This window comes from Mirounga angustirostris, unplaced genomic scaffold (assembly GCF_029215605.1).
Source record: "Mirounga angustirostris isolate CCGP_5_RB_7025 unplaced genomic scaffold, mMirAng1.0.hap1 SCAF_6, whole genome shotgun sequence".
NCBI lineage: Eukaryota > Metazoa > Chordata > Mammalia > Carnivora > Phocidae > Mirounga > Mirounga angustirostris.
The window spans coordinates 137,462,736-137,482,262 of record NW_026991714.1 but is presented as its reverse complement, the minus strand read 5'-3'; the positions used below and the strand labels follow the sequence as shown (position 1 = coordinate 137,482,262).

General features: G+C 41.7%; 1 protein-coding gene across 8 annotated transcripts in view; it reads right to left on the bottom strand.

Moving 5' to 3' along the window:
- The window catches only part of VTI1A (vesicle transport through interaction with t-SNAREs 1A), a 358,252-nt gene that overhangs the window by 24,522 nt on the left and 314,203 nt on the right, over window positions 1–19,527 (bottom strand). Inside the window, exon 9 of one of the 8 annotated variants that reach the window (XM_064595276.1) lies at window positions 11,279–12,848. The exons of 5 other annotated variants lie outside the window; for them this stretch is intronic. In XM_064595276.1, the coding sequence (XP_064451346.1) occupies window positions 12,695–12,848 (154 nt within the window). In that variant the 3' untranslated portion in view covers window positions 11,279–12,694. Of the gene's footprint in view, window positions 1–11,278; window positions 12,849–15,230; window positions 19,052–19,527 lie in introns of those variants that run through there. 2 more of the 8 variants (XM_064595277.1, XM_064595278.1) reach the window with 2 other exon arrangements.

Below are 19,527 nucleotides of genomic sequence, written 5' to 3'. Positions count from 1 at the left end.
CCAGCAGATAGGGCGCCTGGGTGGCTCAGATGGTTAAGCGTCTGCCTTTGGCTCAGGTCATGATCTCAGGGTCCTGGGTTCGAGTCCCGCATTGGGCTTCCTGCTCCTTGGGAGCCTGCTTTTCCCTCTGCCTCTCTCTGTCTCTGTCTCTCATGAATAAATAAATAAAATCTTAAAAAAAAAACAAAACCCAGCAGATAATTAAAATGGTATACAAAAAATATCTTTTTAAAAACAGAAAACTGAAAAGGGGAAATGGGAAAAAAAGACATGAGGCATATAGAAAACACAGCAAAATAACAGGCATAAATCCAACAAGATCAAAAACTGTACAAATGCTATGGGACTAAGTACTCCAATCAAATGGCAGATTGTCAGACAGAATTTAAAAAATTCAACTTTTTGCTGCCTACAAGAAACACACTTCAGATTCAAAAACACACATTGGTTAAAATTAAAGGTGGAAATATATATATATATATATACATATAAATGTGTATATATATATGTATATATATATATATATACATATAAATGTGTGTGTGTGTATATATATATATATATATATATTTATACCATGCAAATAGTAACCATGAGAGAACTGGAGTGCCTACACTAATATCAGACAAATGGACTTTAGGATAAGAAATATTCCTAGAGACAAAGAGAAACATTACATAATAAATATGAAAGGGTCAATGCACCAGGAAGATATGGCAATTATAAACATATACATACCTAACAACCATTTCCTAAAATACATGAAGCACAAACTGACAGATGAAAGGAAAAAGTTCAATAATTACCCTTGAAGATTTCAATACTCCTCTCAAAAAACTCATAGAAGGGGTGCCTGGATAGCTGAGTTGGTTAGGCATTGACTCTTGATCTCAGCTCAGGTCTTGATCTCAGGGACGTGAGTTCAAGCCCTGAGTTGGGCCCCATGCTGAGCATGGAGCCTACTTAAAAAAACCCAAAAAACTACTGATAGAATAACGAGACAAAAAATCAGTAAAGATATAGAAGGCTTCAACACTATCAGCCAACTTGACCCAATTAACATTTATAGAACACTGCACTCAATGACAGCAGAATACATGTTCTTTTCAAAACCACATGGAATATTCTCCTGCATAGACCACATATAGGCCATAAAACAAGTCTCAGTAAATTGAAAAGTACTGAAAGAATAAAAAGTGTGTTCTCCAATCACAACAGGACTAAATTAGAAATTGACCACAAAAGAAAGTAATTTGGGAAATCCCCAAATATTAGAGAATTAAATAACACACTTCTAATGAACCTATGAGTCAAACAAGAAATTACAATGGAAATTAGAAAATGCTTTGAAATGAATGAAAACAAAACTATCCATATTTGTGGGATGCGACTAAAGCAGAACTTAGAAGGAAATTTAGAAAAAAATTAGAAATGAGAAAAAAAGAAAAGTTACAAATCATTAATCTAAGCTACTATACTAACAAATTAGAAGAGCAAATCAAGCCCAACACAAGCAGAAAAAAGAAGGGTTAGAGCAGAAATCAATGGGATAGAAAACAGAACACAATACAGAAATTTAATGAAATCAAAAGTTGGCTATTTATTTATTTATTTATTTTTGAGAGAGAGAGAGAGAGAGAGAGAGAGAGAGCATGGGCAGGATGAGGGGCACAGAGGGAGAGGGAGAGAGAGAGAATCTTAAGGAAGCTCCACTCAGCGCAGAGCCTGACCTGGTGCTTGATCTCACAACCCTGAGGTCATGAGCTGAGCTGAAATCAAGAGTCAGATTCTTAACTGACTGAGCCACCCAGGCACCCCTAAAGTTGGCTTTTTTGAAAAGATCAATGAAACTGATAAACCTAGCTAGAATAACCAAGAAGAAAAACATACAATTACCAATACCGACAATGAAAAAGGAACATCTCTACTGACTTAACAAAAATTAAAAGAATTATAAGGGAATATTCTGAATAATGTTATGCTAAAAAATTAGACAATTTAGGTGAAATGAACAAATTCCTAGAAATATATGCATTATCAAAACTGACTCTGGGGCGCCTGGGTGGCTCAGTCGTTAAGCGTCTGCCTTCGGCTCAGGTCATGATCCCAGGGTCCTGGGATCGAGCCCCGCATAGGGCTCCCTGCTCCATGGGAAGCCTGCTTCTCCATCTCCCACTCCCCCTGCTTCTGTTCCCTCTCTCGCTGTGTCTCTGTCAAATAAATAAATAAAATAAAAAAAAAAACACTGACTCAAGAAGGCATAGAAAAACTGAATAGACCTATAACAAGTAAATAAATTGGATTAGTAATTTAAAATCTTCCCACAAAGAAAAGCCTGGCACCAGATGGCTTGAACAATGAATTCTATTGCATAAATTTATTTATTTATTACAGAGAGAGAGAGCTTGTGTGCGAGTGGGGGGAGGGGCAAAGGGAGAGGGAGAGAGAATCCTTAAGCAGACTCCCTGCTGAGCTCAGAGCCTGAGGCGGGGCTCAATCCCATGACCCCAAGATCATGACCCAAGTCAAAATCAAGAGTGGGATGCTCAACAGACTGAGCCACCCAGGGTCCCCTCTATTGCATATTTAAAGAAGTAATACAACAGACTGAGCCACCCAGGGTCCCCTCTATTGCATATTTAAAGAAGTAATACTGATCAATTTTCTAATAGAGGAGGAGAGAATACTTCCCAACTCATTCTATGAGGCCTGATACAAAAGCTAAACAAAGACATCACAAGAACTACTCACCATAAACATAAGACACCCAAATCCTTTACAAATATTAAATTGAATCCAGCAACATATTACAAGAATTAAACACCACAACCAAATGGATTTATCCAGTAATGCAAGGTTGGTTTAGCATATGAAAATCAATTAATGTAATACACTGCATTAATATAATAAGGGACAAAACCCACACGATCATCTTATTAGACACAGAAAAAACATTTGGCAAAATCCAACACCTATTCATGACAAAACTCTCAAAAACTTGGAATAAAAGAGAATTTCCTCAATCTGATAAAGGGTGTCTATGAAAAATCAATCCATAGGTAACATCATACTTAATGAAAAAGATTGAATGCTTTCCCCCTAGGATTGGGATTGAGGCAAGAATGCTCTTACTACTACTGTTCAACGTTGTACTGGAGGTTCTAGCTAATGTAGTCCGGCATGAAAGAGAAATAAAAGGCATCTTGACTGGAAAGGAAATAAAATTATCGTCATTTACAGATGACATGATTCTATATGTAGAGAATCCTAAGTAGTCTACAAAAAGCTACTAGAACTAGTAAATATAGCAAAATTGCAAGACACAAGATCAACATACAAAAATTAATTGTATTTCTACATACCAGCAATGAACAGTATGCAAATGAAATTAAGAAAACAATTTAATTGACAACAGGATCAAAAAGAATAAAAAAATTTAGGAATAATTTTAACAAAATAAGTGTAAAACCTGTACAATGAAATCTATAAAATAATGCTGAGAAAAATTAAAGATCTAAATAAATGGAGAACAAGTTCATGTTTGTGGACTGGAAATTTCAATACTGTTAAGATGGCAATTCAACACAATTCAAGCTTTATTAAATCTTAGTGTGTGTGTATGTGTGTGTGTGTGTGTATTTGAAAATGAATCCTTAATATATATATGAAAAGAACTAGAATGGCCAAAACAATTTTAAAAATAACAAATTGAAGGACTTCCATCACTGGATTTCAAACTTGTTATAAAGCTATAGTAATTGAGACCATATAGTATTTATTGGTGTAAGGACAACATTTAGATCAATGGAACAAGATAGCAATCTCAGAATTAAACCTTTACATTTATGAATTCATTTCTGACAAAGGATCCAAAGCAATTCAAACATGCTAGGGGAATTGGATGCCTATATTTTGAAAAAAATGAATAGACCATTATCTCACACTCTACACAAAAATTCAAAATGGAACACAGACTTAAATGTAACAGCTAAAACTATCAAACTTCTAGAAGAAAACCTAGAAGAAAATCCTTGTCACCTTGGGATAGGCAAAGATTTCTTAGGCAAGACACTAGCATGATCCATAAAATAAAGAATTGATAAACTGACTCCCCCAAATTTAGAAGCTTTTACTTTTTAAAAATTCACCAATAAGAAAATAGAAAGGCATAGAAAGGCAAGCTACAGGCTAAGGGAGAGTATCTGCAAGTTATATATCTAATAAAGACTTGTATCCAGAAGTGTAAAAAATAAAAACTCTCAAAATCCAATACTAAGACAAACAACTCCATTAAAAATTTATACAATTAGAAAAGAGCTAAACAGACATTTCACCAAAGACCATATACCAATGGCTAATAAGCATATGAAAAAAATGAGCAACCTCATTAGTCATTAAGAAAATGCAAATTAAAATGAGAGAGCACAACACATCCACTAAATGGCTTTAATCGAAAAGATGGACCCTACTGAGGACATGGAGTCTTCACACTCTGCAGGTGAGAATGTAAAATGGCACATCTCCTTTGCAAAAATGGTTTGGCAGTTAAAAAAAAAGTAAACATATACATACTATATGACCCATTGATTCTACTCCCAAGCATCACCCAAGGGAAATGAAAACATATGTCTATACAAAGACCTGTATGCAAAGGTTCATAGCAGCATATTCATAATAGCCCAAAACTCCAAACAATCCAAACAAAATGTGATACAGGCATACAGTGGAATAACACTCAGCACTAAAAAGGAGCAAATGACTGATACATGCTGCAATAGGGATGAGCCTCAAAAACATTAGGCTAAGCAAAAGAAGCTAGACATAAAAGATTATATATTGTATGATTCTATTCATATGAAATATCTAGAAATCGGATCAGTGATTGCCTGGGGCTGGGGTCAGGAGCAGGAATTGACTCAATGCAAACAGGCATGAAGGACTTTGGGGTGATAGAAATATTTTTAAAATAGATTATGGTGATGGTTGTGCAACTCTATAAAGTTACTATAAATCACTGAACTGGATGCTTACCAATGGATAAATTTCATAGTATATAAACGATACCCCAATACACTTGTTAAACAGAAAAGTCCACAGGCCAGCAATGGCTGGTCTGGGTCTCAGGGTAGATGGTATGCTAATGTAGTAAAGGCAATCTTCCAGACTGAAGTAGCCTACCTTCTTGTCTCCCCTTTTTAGTAATGGCAGCCTCTTTACTTCTTTCAGTCTGTAATTATTTATTTGTTTCCTTGGTTGCCTCTTTTATGAAATGGAAATGCATAAGAGCAAGGTTCAAGTATGCATTGGTCTTTGTTGTAGCCCATTACCTATTCTACTGCTTGGCACATTACAGACATTAACAAATATCTGATGAGCAGATGATGTTGAGAAAGAGGAGAAATATTTGAATTTTCATTAAAAAATCAACACATATTTGCCTGGATTGTTTACTAATATCTTTATCATGGAACCTTATTCATTTCAGCAAAATTCCCTATCACGTGTCAGGCATGATGTGCTTGATACTAGGCAATAAGATTAAACAGACCTGGTCTGTGTCCTCAAGAAGCTCATGGCCTAGTGGAAAACAAGACATGGTATTCTGACATCTAATGAGCACGAGTGGCGTGGCTCAGACTACAGGAAATCTGGAGGAAAGGGGTAGAGAATCAAATACTACCTGTGGCTCAAGGTAAACTGGTTCGTAGCCTAAGATATCACCTGTTTATTGCAGAAGGACTGTGCCTCCTATACTCAGATTAGTGTGGTATTGTAAATCTCAGCCATATTTTAGGGCAGGGTTCTCAAAATGTGTTCCATGGACCCTTTCAGGGCTTCCATGAAGTCAGAACTATTTTTATAATAATAAGATGTTATTTGCCGTTTCCACTCTCCTTCTCTCATGAGTGTATAGTGGAGTTTTCTAGAAGATCACAACTGACATCACAACAGATTGAATGCAGAAGCACCTATGAGACTCCAGGTGTTCTCCATTAAGCCGGACATTAAAGAGATTTGCAATAATATAAAACAATGCCCCCTTCTCACTCATTTTGTTTTAGAAAATACAGTAACTTCTCATAAAAATTTTTGTTCGTATGTAATCAGTTGATTATCACGATTTAAAAATGAATTAGTGGGGCGCCTGGGTGGCTCAGTTGGTTAAGCGACTGCCTTCGGCTCAGGTCATGATCCTGGAGTCCCGGGATCGAGTCCCGCATCGGGCACCCTGCTCGGCAGGGAGTCTGCTTCTCCCTCTGACCCTCCCCCCTCTCATGTGCTCGCTCTCTCTAGCTCATTCTCTCTCTCAAATAAATAAATAAAAATCTTTAAAAAAAATAAAAAAATAAAAATGAATTAGTAAATACTTAAATTTTTCTGTTTCAATTTCTAATATGAAAAATATTGATCGAACTAACCCATACAAACAAGGACTCTTTGGGGCTCTCAGTAATTTTTAAGAGTGTAAAAGTGTCCTGAGACTTAAAAGTTTAAGGCCTGCTATTCTAGGGGGAAGCAGAGGGAGGGATTTGGGGCATTTTATTTATAGAATCCATCAAACTGGACACTGAAAGATATTTATAGGGCATAAGTGAGGGCCACTGAGGGCCATAGACACTTAGAAAGATATACAGAATGAGTTCACTGGAGAGAGTTATGGAAAACTGTGGGTCCTGAGGATGTTTGTACTTGGTCAGACCTCAAAATGCAGCTTGGGGACACACCGGCCCAATTGTCTGTTTACCCCAGCTATCAAAATTGTTCAAGTGCACTGTGGTAGAAAATGCTTTAGCACTTTATAAGCAAAATAATTCGGAGGAACTGTAAAGTACCTAAAGTTAGCTACTTATAATGAAATCTACACCCATTGCTAAAATATTGATAAAGTGGAAGAGAATGTGACAAGGCAGAAAAATCTGGATCAGGTTATACTAAAAGACAGGAGCAGGCAGCTTCTAAAGAATGGAAGATGGCACAGTATGATGTGGAGAGTGTGAGACTTCACCCCGACTGCCTGGGTTTGATCCTGGCTCTCTGCCACTCTTGAGCTGTGTAACCTCGGACAAGGTCCTTACCTCTCTGGGCTTCAGGATACTACCAATACCTATCATATCAGGTGGTAATAAGGATTAAATGAGATAAGCCATAAGAAGTGATTAGGCCATAGTGACCACTATAAAAGTAAAGAGTTGATATTATTTCCATAATCATTCTCTTATATGTGGGTTTTTTTTTTTTAGATTTTATTTTTTAATTTATTTTAGAGAGAGAGAGTGCAAGCAGGGGCGGGGGTAGGAGCAGAGGGAGAGAGAGAATCTCAAGCAGACTCCCTGCCAACCACAGAGTCTGATGCACAACTCCGTTATGACCTGAGCCGAAGTCAAGAGTTGGACGCTTGAACCGACTGAGCCACCCAGGTGCCTCTCTCGTATGGTTTTGAAGGAGGATCTTAGAAACTTTAGAGATGCCTTTGTTGGGGAGGGGCTTCTCTGTATCAGCTTCCATGGTCCTTGTGCCGACAAAGCCCTCCAAGAAAATGGCTGCCCCGGGAAGGCACTTGGAGTCCCCTAGTGTGCTCCTCATGCCCATCTACCACACTCATGGACCTCTGCCCCTGGTCCTTCCCTTTCCTACCACTCCTGGAGTTTGCTTAGCTATACCACTGGCATGTGTGGGAAAACATTAACGGCCATGCTTCCATTCAGGGCTGGGAAGGTCTTTCTCTGTGCAAGTTTACAGTGGAAAACAAGGGAAAGACTAAATTCCAAAGCCAACAGGGGCCGAGGGATCTGCCGACATCTTGGGTTTTGCCATGATGTGAAAACATATGGCTTCAGGGTGTAACATGAACAGCCCTGAGATCTCTCCAGGGTGGAATCTATGTTTTCAAGCTATGCAGAAATACTTACAACGAACCTTTAAAAAAGTCAGTAGGAGGGTGTGTTAAATGAAAATCAAGATAACCTTTCTTAGGCATGCTTTCCCTATAAACTCCAAAATCTTGCCTTTTGGAGGAGACTAAGAATTGGAGAAATGCCTTAAAACAGGAAGTGTCTATTTTTCTCCAACCTCGCTTGAGTTGGGCACTCTTGGGAGGCGGAGGCTTGCCATTTGTAGACAAGAATGAAGCCTTTTGTGAACAGCCTAAGTACACCACTGACTTGCTTTAAAAAGTGTCAAAGGCTATTTCTGGAGAACATGTGGTTCACCGTGCCAAACTGAAACATTGACTTATCGCCTGATTTAGCATTAAAACATTAGAACTTACAATTTAGACTCCTCTGTTTACGCCAAATGAATTTGTCAACATGCTGCAAATATATTTCTGTTATCATAATGAAACCAAGAAATGGGTGGGAGTGGTTTCTCACTGTTGAAGGCCATGCTGAAAAGCACTTCAAAACACTGAAATCTGAGCTGCCCTATCCTATAGGCAACTTCTTTTCCCCAAAGAGTGAAGAGCGGATGCTGGGTGTAGCTACATTAGTGCATAACAGGTTTATTCTCATTCACAAAATAGTAATTACTTTATGGTTCCAAAGCAAAACTAGTGTAAGAAATACACTGGCAGATTTGCTACAGATGTGGTCTCTGACACGTACACACTAAGATTTGAACATTATAAAGTATAAGGCAGACAACCATTAAGTTCAAGGTCTGGATTGATTAAAAAAAAAAAGAGAGAGAGGAGAAAAAGGATTAGCGTGCCCGTGTCTGCCATTGTGTTTGAACATATCGCTTTAAAAGATATCATTTATCTCTTTCCCTGACTTCGCCCCATTTTATTTCAAGGTCGGTCTGCCTTTTGTTTGGTTCCTTTCACTCTGACACAGATGACGGTTCTCGGGAAAAGTGCAGCCCTTTGGCTGTCCGGCTCGATCGCTGGCCTGGGACTGGAATGTGCTTGTTTGGCATGTGCTCAGGAGAACCAAGACTCCCCGGACCCTGGGGCCCGGGACGGCGAGGAGCATGTGCGGGGCCGGCCGGGCACCTGGGCCGTGCAGGACTTTGTCACCACCTACCGCAAGGGTTAAGGTGGCCACGGTAATTATGCCAAGGCCATGCATTATTCTGACAAAGTAATCCATCAAATAATTTCTCACAATTTCAATTCACCCCTCGAATTTTCCTTACCTCCAAAGCCAGCTGGATATTATATTACTGAAGCTGTTGAAAGGGTGGAACACTAGCCACGGAGCCAAAGGCCACGGCAACTATGCAATGCATAAATTTTTATTGTTTGCTCAGTATTGAAATCTCATTAGGGTCCATAATTCATCTGAACACCGTGAACATTTACATCTGCTGATCATGAGAACTTAGAAGGAATGTACACCTTTGGCTAACTTGTTTTTAGAGGAGGCCGTGTGTGCGTGCGTGCGTGCGTATATACTCATATGTTTTTAGTCCTTGAACAGCTGTGGTTTAAATATCCCTTACTCAAACCAATTTCCAACCTGAATTTAAATATCCCAAAGTTGTTTTCATTTGGCAGCTTTTAGACAAAGACTCAGTTCTCCTCGAGTCCAGCTTAATCAATGTTGGAAAATTCCACTCATTGCACATGGGCCTGAATGCAGCTCTGCTGTGTTAATTACAACAGAATTATCCCAAAGATTACACGCCTTTCATTCGATGTATATGTTTTTGTCTTCACTTAACTACGGCTTCAAAATCTACTTGAGAGAGAAAATATAACCGTGACTGTTTGTGGGTTCTAGGGATATTCAGATTTGTGTCCACATTTTTTTTTTTTTTTTTGGTGTGGGTCTATTTAGGCATCTTTCCTACCAAGTTTGACCCTTTGATCTGGCAGCGTTTTCATTTACAAGGCTCTTAGCAGCTCCAAGAACACCATATTTTGAAGGTGACAATCACAGAATCACAGAGTCAGAACTGGAAGGGCAAGGGGCCTTAGGGGCCATCGAGCCAGGCCAGCCCCTCTCCCGAGCTGCAACAACACCCCTGACAAGTGGTCCTTCAGGAATGCATCCATTTTTGGAATGAACTATGGCAGCAGCTGAAAGGCTCTTAGCAAACACTCCCTAGCAGTTCAGGGCAGAGATGAAGAATCCTGTGTCCGATGAGAAGTCCGGAGGGAATTTAGGTAGACCAAATGTAATTACCCAGACTGGCATCTGGCTAGGGCACCAGCTTTCACAGCCCCTCTGTAATTCCAGCTGATGGCAGTGACACCTTCTGATGAGAGTCTTGTCGACTGCAAGCTGCTCTTTAGCAGGACTTCACTAATACGCTGTGACGGGAAAAATCGGATACAGATGTTTTCACTCAGAAGGTTTTGGAAACGCTAAAGTCCTATCTTCTCCTCACGGAGAAAGGGCATGCACTTCCACTTGGGAAAAAGAAGCCAAAGGGCCTTTGCACAGGGGCCGAGCCCGATGCAGGCCCTGGTGCAACATCCTTTTGCAGGGGGCTCTCCAAGTCAGCGTAGGGCGCAGGGTCCCACCCTCAGCGAGGCTTTGACAGTCTCAGCACTCAACTGCCCACAGCTGGTGACATGGCCCTGGACACACTGGGGGGGAGCAAGCCCCAGAGCAGCGCGATGGGAAGTGATGTGGTCCGGTGCTGCACACCAGTCCGTGGACACCGGGGCGAAAGGCAAGAGCCCTGGGCCTGGGGAGGCAGTGATGAGCAAAACCGAACGGGTGCCTGCCCTCACGGAGCTTACAGACTTTATACCAACTCAGCCACACCCGCCCAGTATACAGCGGCGGCAAGACTGGACAGTGCTGCAAAAGGGGCAGATGCAAACCTCTGAGAGTCGAGAAGAGGGGGCTCACGTCAGGTGGGACTTCTCGGGAAGCAGGTGCCGAGATGAAGTTAGGAGCGAAAAAAGTGTATTGAACGGTAACACCCGTGGAAGATAGGCGGGGGAAGAAGCAAGCCTGGGGAGGGAAAGGCTGCAGACCGTCATGCAGCTCGGACACCAATGAAAGCAAAGGAGAGCGTCAGATCCCATGCAGGTGGAACCAAGTTTCCACCAACCCAGTGAAAGGCTCTGGGGCAAAGCTGACTGCATGCCAAGAGAGGGAGCTCACAGTGGGCGGAAATGGCTTGGCGCTGGGACCTCCACTGTGCTCAGTCAGCGGCTGGGGGCTGCCTGGGAAGAGGCTGCCTCAGTCCTGATGATGAGATGAGCTGGGTACCTGCAGGTGCCGATACCTGGAGCGAGTGCATTCGTGGGAGCTGGCTGGCTGCACCCCCATGGCTGCCACAGGACTGAGCTCAGCGCGGGGCCTGGAGAGGGCTTCCCTGAGGCAGCGATGATGCTGACTGGAGAACTGAAGAATGCACTGGGTTAATAAGCAAGGGAGGGCGGGGACGGGAAAAAGACTCCAGGCAGGTGGCCTAGCATGTGCAAAGGTCCTTTATCTGGAGTGGTATGTCGGTGGGACTGAGACAAGGCAATGTGCCCAGAGAGGACAAGGATGGAAGGAGGTGCGCCCGGGGGGAGGCAGAGATCGGATAGTGCTAGCCTTGTGGATCATCGTAAGGATCTGGTTTTCTATTAGCTAAGCAGCTCTGAGGAAGTTCCTAACTTTACTGACATTTAGTTTCCTAATCTGCAAAATGAGAAAAATAATAGATGCTTTGTAAAGTTGATGTGAGAAGTTGAGTGAGATTGTACATATTGAGCTTTTGATCTAGTGCCTGGTACACGGGCAACGCTTGGTAAATGTTGGATATTATAGAAAACTTGAAATGCCTTTTGAAAGAAAGCAAAGGAGAAAAATGGACTTACTTTTGTATTTTATTTTCAAAGGTGTTTAAGTTTTATGCTGAAATAACGTGCGTGCGTTTGAACAAACTATAAGCGAAACTGCTCAATTTCCTCTCCACCAAAAGCATGGTGTTATTCCAATCCTCAATTAATGGAATTCCAGGCATACAAATAAGCTTAGAATTAAACAATTAACATTGGCAATTCAGAGCTGAATAAGTAATAAATAGCTTGTAACAGAAAACAGGTCCACGAGAAATCTAAGAACAGAGGAGCTCTTAGGGAGAATAGCACCTCATAAATGAGGATGTGGCTACAGAGAGCAGGACACCTTCTATATAACAGCAATATTGAAAACACAGATATCTTCTCCAATCTCACCTGTTTAGGGGAGTCATCCTTCAGATACCTATTTTCAGATGATTGCAGACCATAACGTGCAGGAAATGAAATCATAAAGTGATGAAAGATGAATTTTGGCTGTCGTCGCTCAGGCTGACTTGATGGTCACAGAAAATTTTTTCCTAGATGGTCATTTTTTTTTTTAAAAGTAGGTGAGCATGTGCTAACAGACTAAGGAATATTCTCTAAATTCACGTCCAGATGATCTGAACCAGCTCAAAATAAGTCGAGCCTCTATACTATTGGCCTTGAGTGTGTATGAGTTTGGGATAACCTGCCCCATGGGGCGAGAAGGGGACAATCTCTCCTAAGGAGATGCATTCGCCACAGACTAGTTTCCTGGGTGGCCGTGAGCAAAAGCACTGGTCATTTTACGACTGTGATGCCCCTGCCATGCTTGTCACTGTGTCAAACTCCAGTCTCCCCTTAAACAGATAAATCCCTGCAGCCGCTGTTTTATGAACTCACACATGACTCCCTTTGACTTCTCGGCATCTAGCAAATTCGCAAAGCTGTCATTCTCCTCTGTTTATCCCCTGGTCTCTTCCGTCAGAGAGGATTCTGACCACCTCTGACACTTAGAGGAGTGAATGGCGGTGAAAATATCTGGCACCCACTCACGGAAACCTTGATGGGAGATGCTGGTAGAATCACGCAAAAGAACCGCAAATGTGCGTCTTCTTTGGTGTTTTGCCTCTTTTCCCTGTTCAAGCGGTGATAAAGCAAACGTGAGGTTTCCACAACCACCCAAACAAAAACATCTTCTTTGAGAATTTGAAAGTATTCCACACATCAGCTTAGATTATCATCTCCGCCCCCCAAGCTCCTAAACTTCTCCTGCCTATTTCTTTCCTGTGCCAAAGCTTATCAACTCTTAGGTCATCTTGATTTGTCAAAAACTGCTTGGATCACAGGGTTGAACCTAAGCAGATTGGACAGGGATTTCTTCATGCACATAAAAAAAAAAGTCTGACGAGAAAGTTACTTCTGTCTCCCAATGGAGAAAGGGGTGGTCCACCTTTGCTCCTAAGTTGTGTGTTAGTATTGACTGAATTCTGAAAACATTCTTTTTTTTCGAAAGGACTGCTACCCGATGGAATTACTCCACACTCTGAACCTTTCATTACAGTGAGTCATACTGCAAGTAATTTTTAAAAACCCTCCCAAGTTTTCTTTTTTGCTATAGATTTGCCAAGAATTCTTTCAGTAAAATAGGAGTTAACAGGAAAAAAAAACAAAAACAAAAACAAACCACCATCCTTTTAGTTCTATACGGAATAATTAAATTTGTTTAAAAATGTAAGATTTGATGGAAATAGAAGATTTTGTGAAAGACTTGTACCCAGTGTAGATTGGGTCACTCAAGGGTTTGTGGTTATTCGTGGGTAATTGGTTCACATAGCCACGTGGGACAAGCCGAGTCTTGGGAGGTCGGAAGACTGGCTAGTGCTAGCCACATCTGGGAACCTGTCCCATGACTTTCCAGTCCTCCACGCACAGAAACGGGTTTCTACCATGAGGATGGTAAGGATTCTTCCAAAGACAAAACAGAGATAGGCACTGATGTGGACTTTGATTTTGCTCTCTGTAATTTAAAACCCAGTCATCAGGTATGTGAAAGCCAGAGTTCTGACCTTCTCCCAGTTAGGAAAGAAGGGCTTTGAAAGGCGTGATTGGTTTCTTTCTCAGCAAGCCTTATGAAAAAGATTTTTAAAATCAAGTCAGTGCAACTCAAGACTTGGAAGCGAGAAAATGACAATTATGTGACTTCTGCGGAGGTTACAGTAGCTCCCGCTTAGATGGTTAATGTTGAACACACTCTGGGCTGTGAGAGGCTAGGGACAGCGCCACTGGCTATCACCCCACATACATGGCCGGCCGGATGGACGGATGCATGACAGGCAGCAGCTGTGAGAATCTCTCTGCTCATAACCATCTTGTTTCCGGGACATGGTGCAGAACAGACCCTTCCGTGCTAGCCCAGGGCCCGTGTCTGCAACTCCTTCGCACCAGCCCTGCCTCTGAGCTCCCCGAGGTTGCAGCAGATGTTAAAAAGTAAAGTTGAAACCTTTAAGCTGTAATGAAGGAGTTCACAGGGTTCATAATCCCAGTACCCCACCCCGATTCTCCAGCGATCCCGCTGAAATCTTTCAAACGGTCCTCAGCACTAACACGGTGCATGCAGCGCGTGTTGAACACGCCGATCTGCCCATGATTACCCTCGGCGGCTGTAAAACAATCTCACTCCTCGAGTGAATGCAGGCTGCAGCAACAATGGTGTTATTGACTTGTTGCTCCGGCTCTATTTAGTTATTACCCTCGGGGCCACAATCAATAGACTTTGCACCAAGTCAGCCTAATAAATCCCAGGCTCTCACTGGAGGTTTGCCAGGAACTGCAAGAAAATCTATGGCAGGGAAACTCTTAGAGTGCAAAGAGAGAAAGCTGCACTGACAGCTGTATAAATTAATTAACAAGGAACTGTTTATTCTTCTAAAAGATCAGATTGCACATTTATCATCATCGAAGAAGTCACAGATAGACTATCATGAAATTATCTGGTAATATAAAAAACTCCCACATATTTGGATGTGCACACAAAAGAGAGAGACCTGTGCTCTATGGCAACTTGTTTCTGTCTTTATTATATTTTCATTTACTTGGCTTACAAATTTGCCTGCTCTGCACTAGTTCTGGTCAGTCTATCACTTCCAGCTCACACGGACAAATGTAGCCTGCCTGGATAATTCTTGAAGCTTGTAGCTGAAATCGTCAACACAATAAAAATAAAATGTTGATCATTAACATTGTGCTCTGGGGTTTGTTGGTGGTTTTTTTTTTTTTTTCTCCCCTGCTGTCAGGAATTTGAATCTTGCTTGTAATGCAACAGTGGAGGGAAAAATGCTTTAGGTGATACAAACACTAAAAGGTCACGGAAGTAAATGCCAGGTTATTTCAGATCATTGCAAAAGAATTCTAGAGCAGTTCTCCTTACTTAATAGGCAAATGGTGTGAAGATTCAGTGGCAAAGATCCAGGATTCTGCTGCTTTAAGACATGTTGAACTAAGCTTGGGTGCGAGACAGTCTTCTTCCATAGGTTGTAAGCAAATGTAAGAGATCAGTGGGGCTCTTGGAGCTTAGTTGCTACTGCAGTAGTTCCTTCTAGAATCCTTACAGAAAAGTTTCTTTTCCCAATTCTGTCTATGCTATTACAGAACCTGTAGCTTGACAGGGGAAAAAAAAAGGCTTTTTAAATGCTGAGCGATTTTAGTTTTTAAATTCAAGGGAGGGAGTGTTAGAAATGGTCTTTAAACAGAATCACAACATCCAACCTCAAATATCACTCAGCAGATTGGCCAACGTTTGGTGAAAGTCTATTAGCTACAAGGCACTGAAGCAGCCATTGACTGGCTGTGACACAAGCATCATTGTTCCCAGGCGTGGAAAGCTTATTTCATTGCTTCGGTCTAGCCTGGGATATGTCAGCCCTACTGCATGTTAACACACTCCTGTGAACACAAAAGGGCACAGCGACCCCCTCAAACATGTACCCTTTAACTTGATGGGCCCTCAGGAGATTGGGGGGGGGGCACCTATATGCGCACACATGAAACCCATTTTATTGTGGGACTGCTAATTGTGTTGTCCCAATAATTTATTGCCTCTTATAAATGGTTTCCAGGTAATAAGAGTTAATTGACTCAAGAGACTTCCATCCATTGCAATTATCTCCTAATATCGTACATCAGGCTCCTGTACTTTCTATTAATCAGATCAGATGTATCACCTGAATAGATGCATTAAAAAAATGGTGGAACTTGAAATCATCATCCCAAACTTATTTCTAAATATGCTCACAAAAGTTGTTTGTCCTCAGATGAATGGACTACCCTAAGCACAATCTGGCCTTGAGCTTGGAGACTGGGCAGAGCCACTGGCCTCCAGAGTACACCTACTTTACTCCTATCTCATTTTTCATGAGAAGACCAAGGTTCAGAAGGGGAAGTGGTGGTTCGGGGGAGCCCCTGGAGAGTTAGTGGCAGAGGCACTAGATTTTTCGCCATCTTTTTCTTGCATTCTCAAGTTTCGACTGAGATAGAATATAGCCATGAGAAGAACCTTTGGCCAAACAGAGATGCAAGGGAGCTTCTTCATGCCTCTGCCTCACCTATTTCTGCTTCTCTCTCCCCAGTAAAATAGCTCCTGAGCTATTCTCCCGTGCCCTCAGCTCCAGACCTGAACACTCAGCCTCTTTTTGTGACACCTTCTCTAATACCCTCCACATCAAAATGTTTCAGTTCCAGGTTCCATGGCCTTAGGGCCCAATGGCATGTGTATCAGGTCCCTTGCTCTGTTGCTACTCCTTGCCTTGCTTCAGCGAAGTCATTCCTTGTCTCTGAGACTTAGTTGTTTTCTTTTTCCAAATGAGGGAGTTGGAGAGATTTCTAAGATTTCCTATCAGCTCTAACATCCTAGGATTTATGCCAAAGGCCACTCATGGGTTTTCATGCCTCATCATGTTTGCATAGCTCTTCTTACTGCTCCCGGTGTCTTCATGTCCACCAGCTCTCTGCTGCCTGCCCCAGGTTAGGTGTTCAATTCTGGCAATGACACTATGCCTTAACCCAGTGGCAAGGCACCACTGGAAGGAATTCCAAGCCCAGGGGGAAGAAAAGAATCTCAGTTCACACTCTGAAGATCCCTCTTGGTCCTCTCTTCTCAACATGTAGGCTACGCTAGATGGGCTGTCACTCGGTCTTATGGCTACAAGTTTTCTTTCCAATTAACTGTCTCTTGCCAGGCTCTGGGGACACTACTTGGAACACTGAGATGGGTTGAGGCCCGAGCACCTTCCAAGCACACCTTCTGCCAAGTTGAGGTGTGTCTAAGCATCATTCTTTTCTTTTTTTAATAAAGATTTTATTTATTTATTTGAGAAAGAGAGAGAGTGGGAGGAGGAGCAGAGGGGGAGGGAGAGAGACAAGCAGACTCCGTGCTGAGCATGGAGCCCAAGGCAGGATCCCCAGATCATGACCTGAGCCGAAACCAAGAGTCTGACACTCAACCAACTGAGCCACCCAGGTGCCCTGGCATCATTCTTTTCTAAGCCTTCCAGTGGTTAATGCTGTAGGTGGAGGAATGAGGCTAACAGAGGATAGTTTGTGGGGTGGGTTTGTACCTCTGGAATTTGCTACTCTGTGGAGTTCTAGGGTTCTGGCCTCTATGATCTGAAATAGCAGACACATCGTTAACTTTTAGCTTGATCAATGGTGGAAAGGGGAGAAGAATACAATGAGAGTGAGCACACATCCTTTGTGTGGCAACTGGATATCAGGTAGTATGGGCTTTTCTGTACATGGGAATGTTTTCTTTAAGCCATTTGGTAACACTGGAAATTTCATATCATTATCCCACTTTAGACATGAGAAAACTAAGGCTCAGAGAGGTTAAGTGACTTCTCTAAGGTCACAAGCGTGGCCAAGAATCAGCTCTTAGTCTTTTGACAGAAAGGTCAGAAAGGTCAATTCTCTTTCTATAACAACTTACTTCTGCCCCAAAGGCCTGGAGATGGCAGGGAGATAAGAGACAAGTATAAGTTAAGGTGATTAAATCACTACCTCACTGGTTATTTTTACATCCAATTAATAGGCTCACTTTATGAGCTATAGAGTTACATTCTATGGCCTGTAGTCTAGAGCTTATGAGACATGAAGTGGTTCTCCTGTTGTGAAAGTTGACTCTGCCCATCCTGCTCTGATTGGCCAATGGGCTTCCAGGGTGGATTGGGCTGAGGTGTGTCTTAGTGGAGGACCACATCATTCCACAGTTCTTTTTCCTCCCTTAAAAACAGTTGTATAATCGGATATCTATATGCAAGAAAAGAGAGTGGGACCCTTACCTCACACCACATATAAGCATTACTTCAAAAGCAAATCAAAGACCTAAATGCAAAGCCAAAACTATAAAACTCTTAGAAGAAAACACAGGAGTAATATAAGCATTACTTCAAAAGCAAATCACAGACCTAAATGCAAAGCCCAAACTATAAAACTCTTAGAAGAAAACACAGGAGTAAATCTTTGTGACCTTGGATTTAGTAATAGATTCTTGGATATGATACCAAAAGCAAAAAGAAAGACTATACTTCACCAAAATGAAAAACTTTTGTGCTTCAAAGGACACTATCAGGAAAGTTAAAAGATAACTCACAGAATGGGAAAAATATTTGTAAATCATATAGCTGATAAGTGACTTGTATCTAGACCTTACAAAGAACTCTTACGACTTACTAATAAAAAAGAAAATGGATACAATTACAAAATGGGAAAAGGATCTGAGCAGACATTTCTCTAAAGAAAAGATGCAAATAGCCAATATTATAGCACATGACAAGATCAATAGTCATCAGGGAAATGCAAATCCAAACCACAATGAGATACCACTTTATACTCACGAATACAGCTAGAATCAAAAAGTCAGATAATAACAGGTATTGGTGAGGATATGGAGAAACCAAACATTCATACACTCTTGTGGGAATATAAAGTGGTGCAGCTGCCTTGGAAACAGTTTGGCAGGTCCTCAAAAAGTTAAAACTGGAATTACCCTTTGACTCAGTATTCTGCTCCTAGGTTTTTGCCCAAGAGAAATGAAAACATATGTGCACACAAAGACTTGTATGTGAACGTTCATAACCGCATTATTCACAATAACCGAAATGTGGAAAAAACCCCCAGTTGCCCATCAGCTGATGACTGGATAAACAAAATGTTACTCTGCCATAAAAAAGAATGACCTACTCACACAGGCTACAGCGTGGATGAAGCTTGAAAACATGGTGAGTGAAAGAAGTCAGCCGCAAAATATCATCTGTGATTCCATTTCTACGAAATGTCCAGAATAGTCTATAGAGAAAGGAGGTTAGTGGTTGCTTAGGGCTGGGGAACGGTGACATCGGGGAGTGATGGCTAAAAGTTAAGGGGCCTCCTTATGAGGTGATACAATCACGCTGATGGGTGCGTGTATCTGTAACGTACAAAAACCCCACTGAATTGTGCACTTTAAATAGGCAAACTGTAGGGGATGTGAATTATAGCTGAAAAAACGCCCTGAAACAACCCACCACATGACTGTGCCTTAGGTACTGCTCTTGCAGCGTGGTTCCTTTGCTGTGTAGCAGCCAAATTCTACCCCACAGTTGCTTCCCGGCTCTGAGGGTCTGTCCCACTTGGGCAGGTGTGCTACTCATTTTAAAAGTGCCTTCTCTACTCATCCTTTGAGGACAGAGAGAAGGAGCTACGTGCTCCTTGCCAGGCCCGATGTTAAGTGTTGTGCACAGGTTACATCATTTAATTCTTACAACTGCTCCCCACGACAGCTA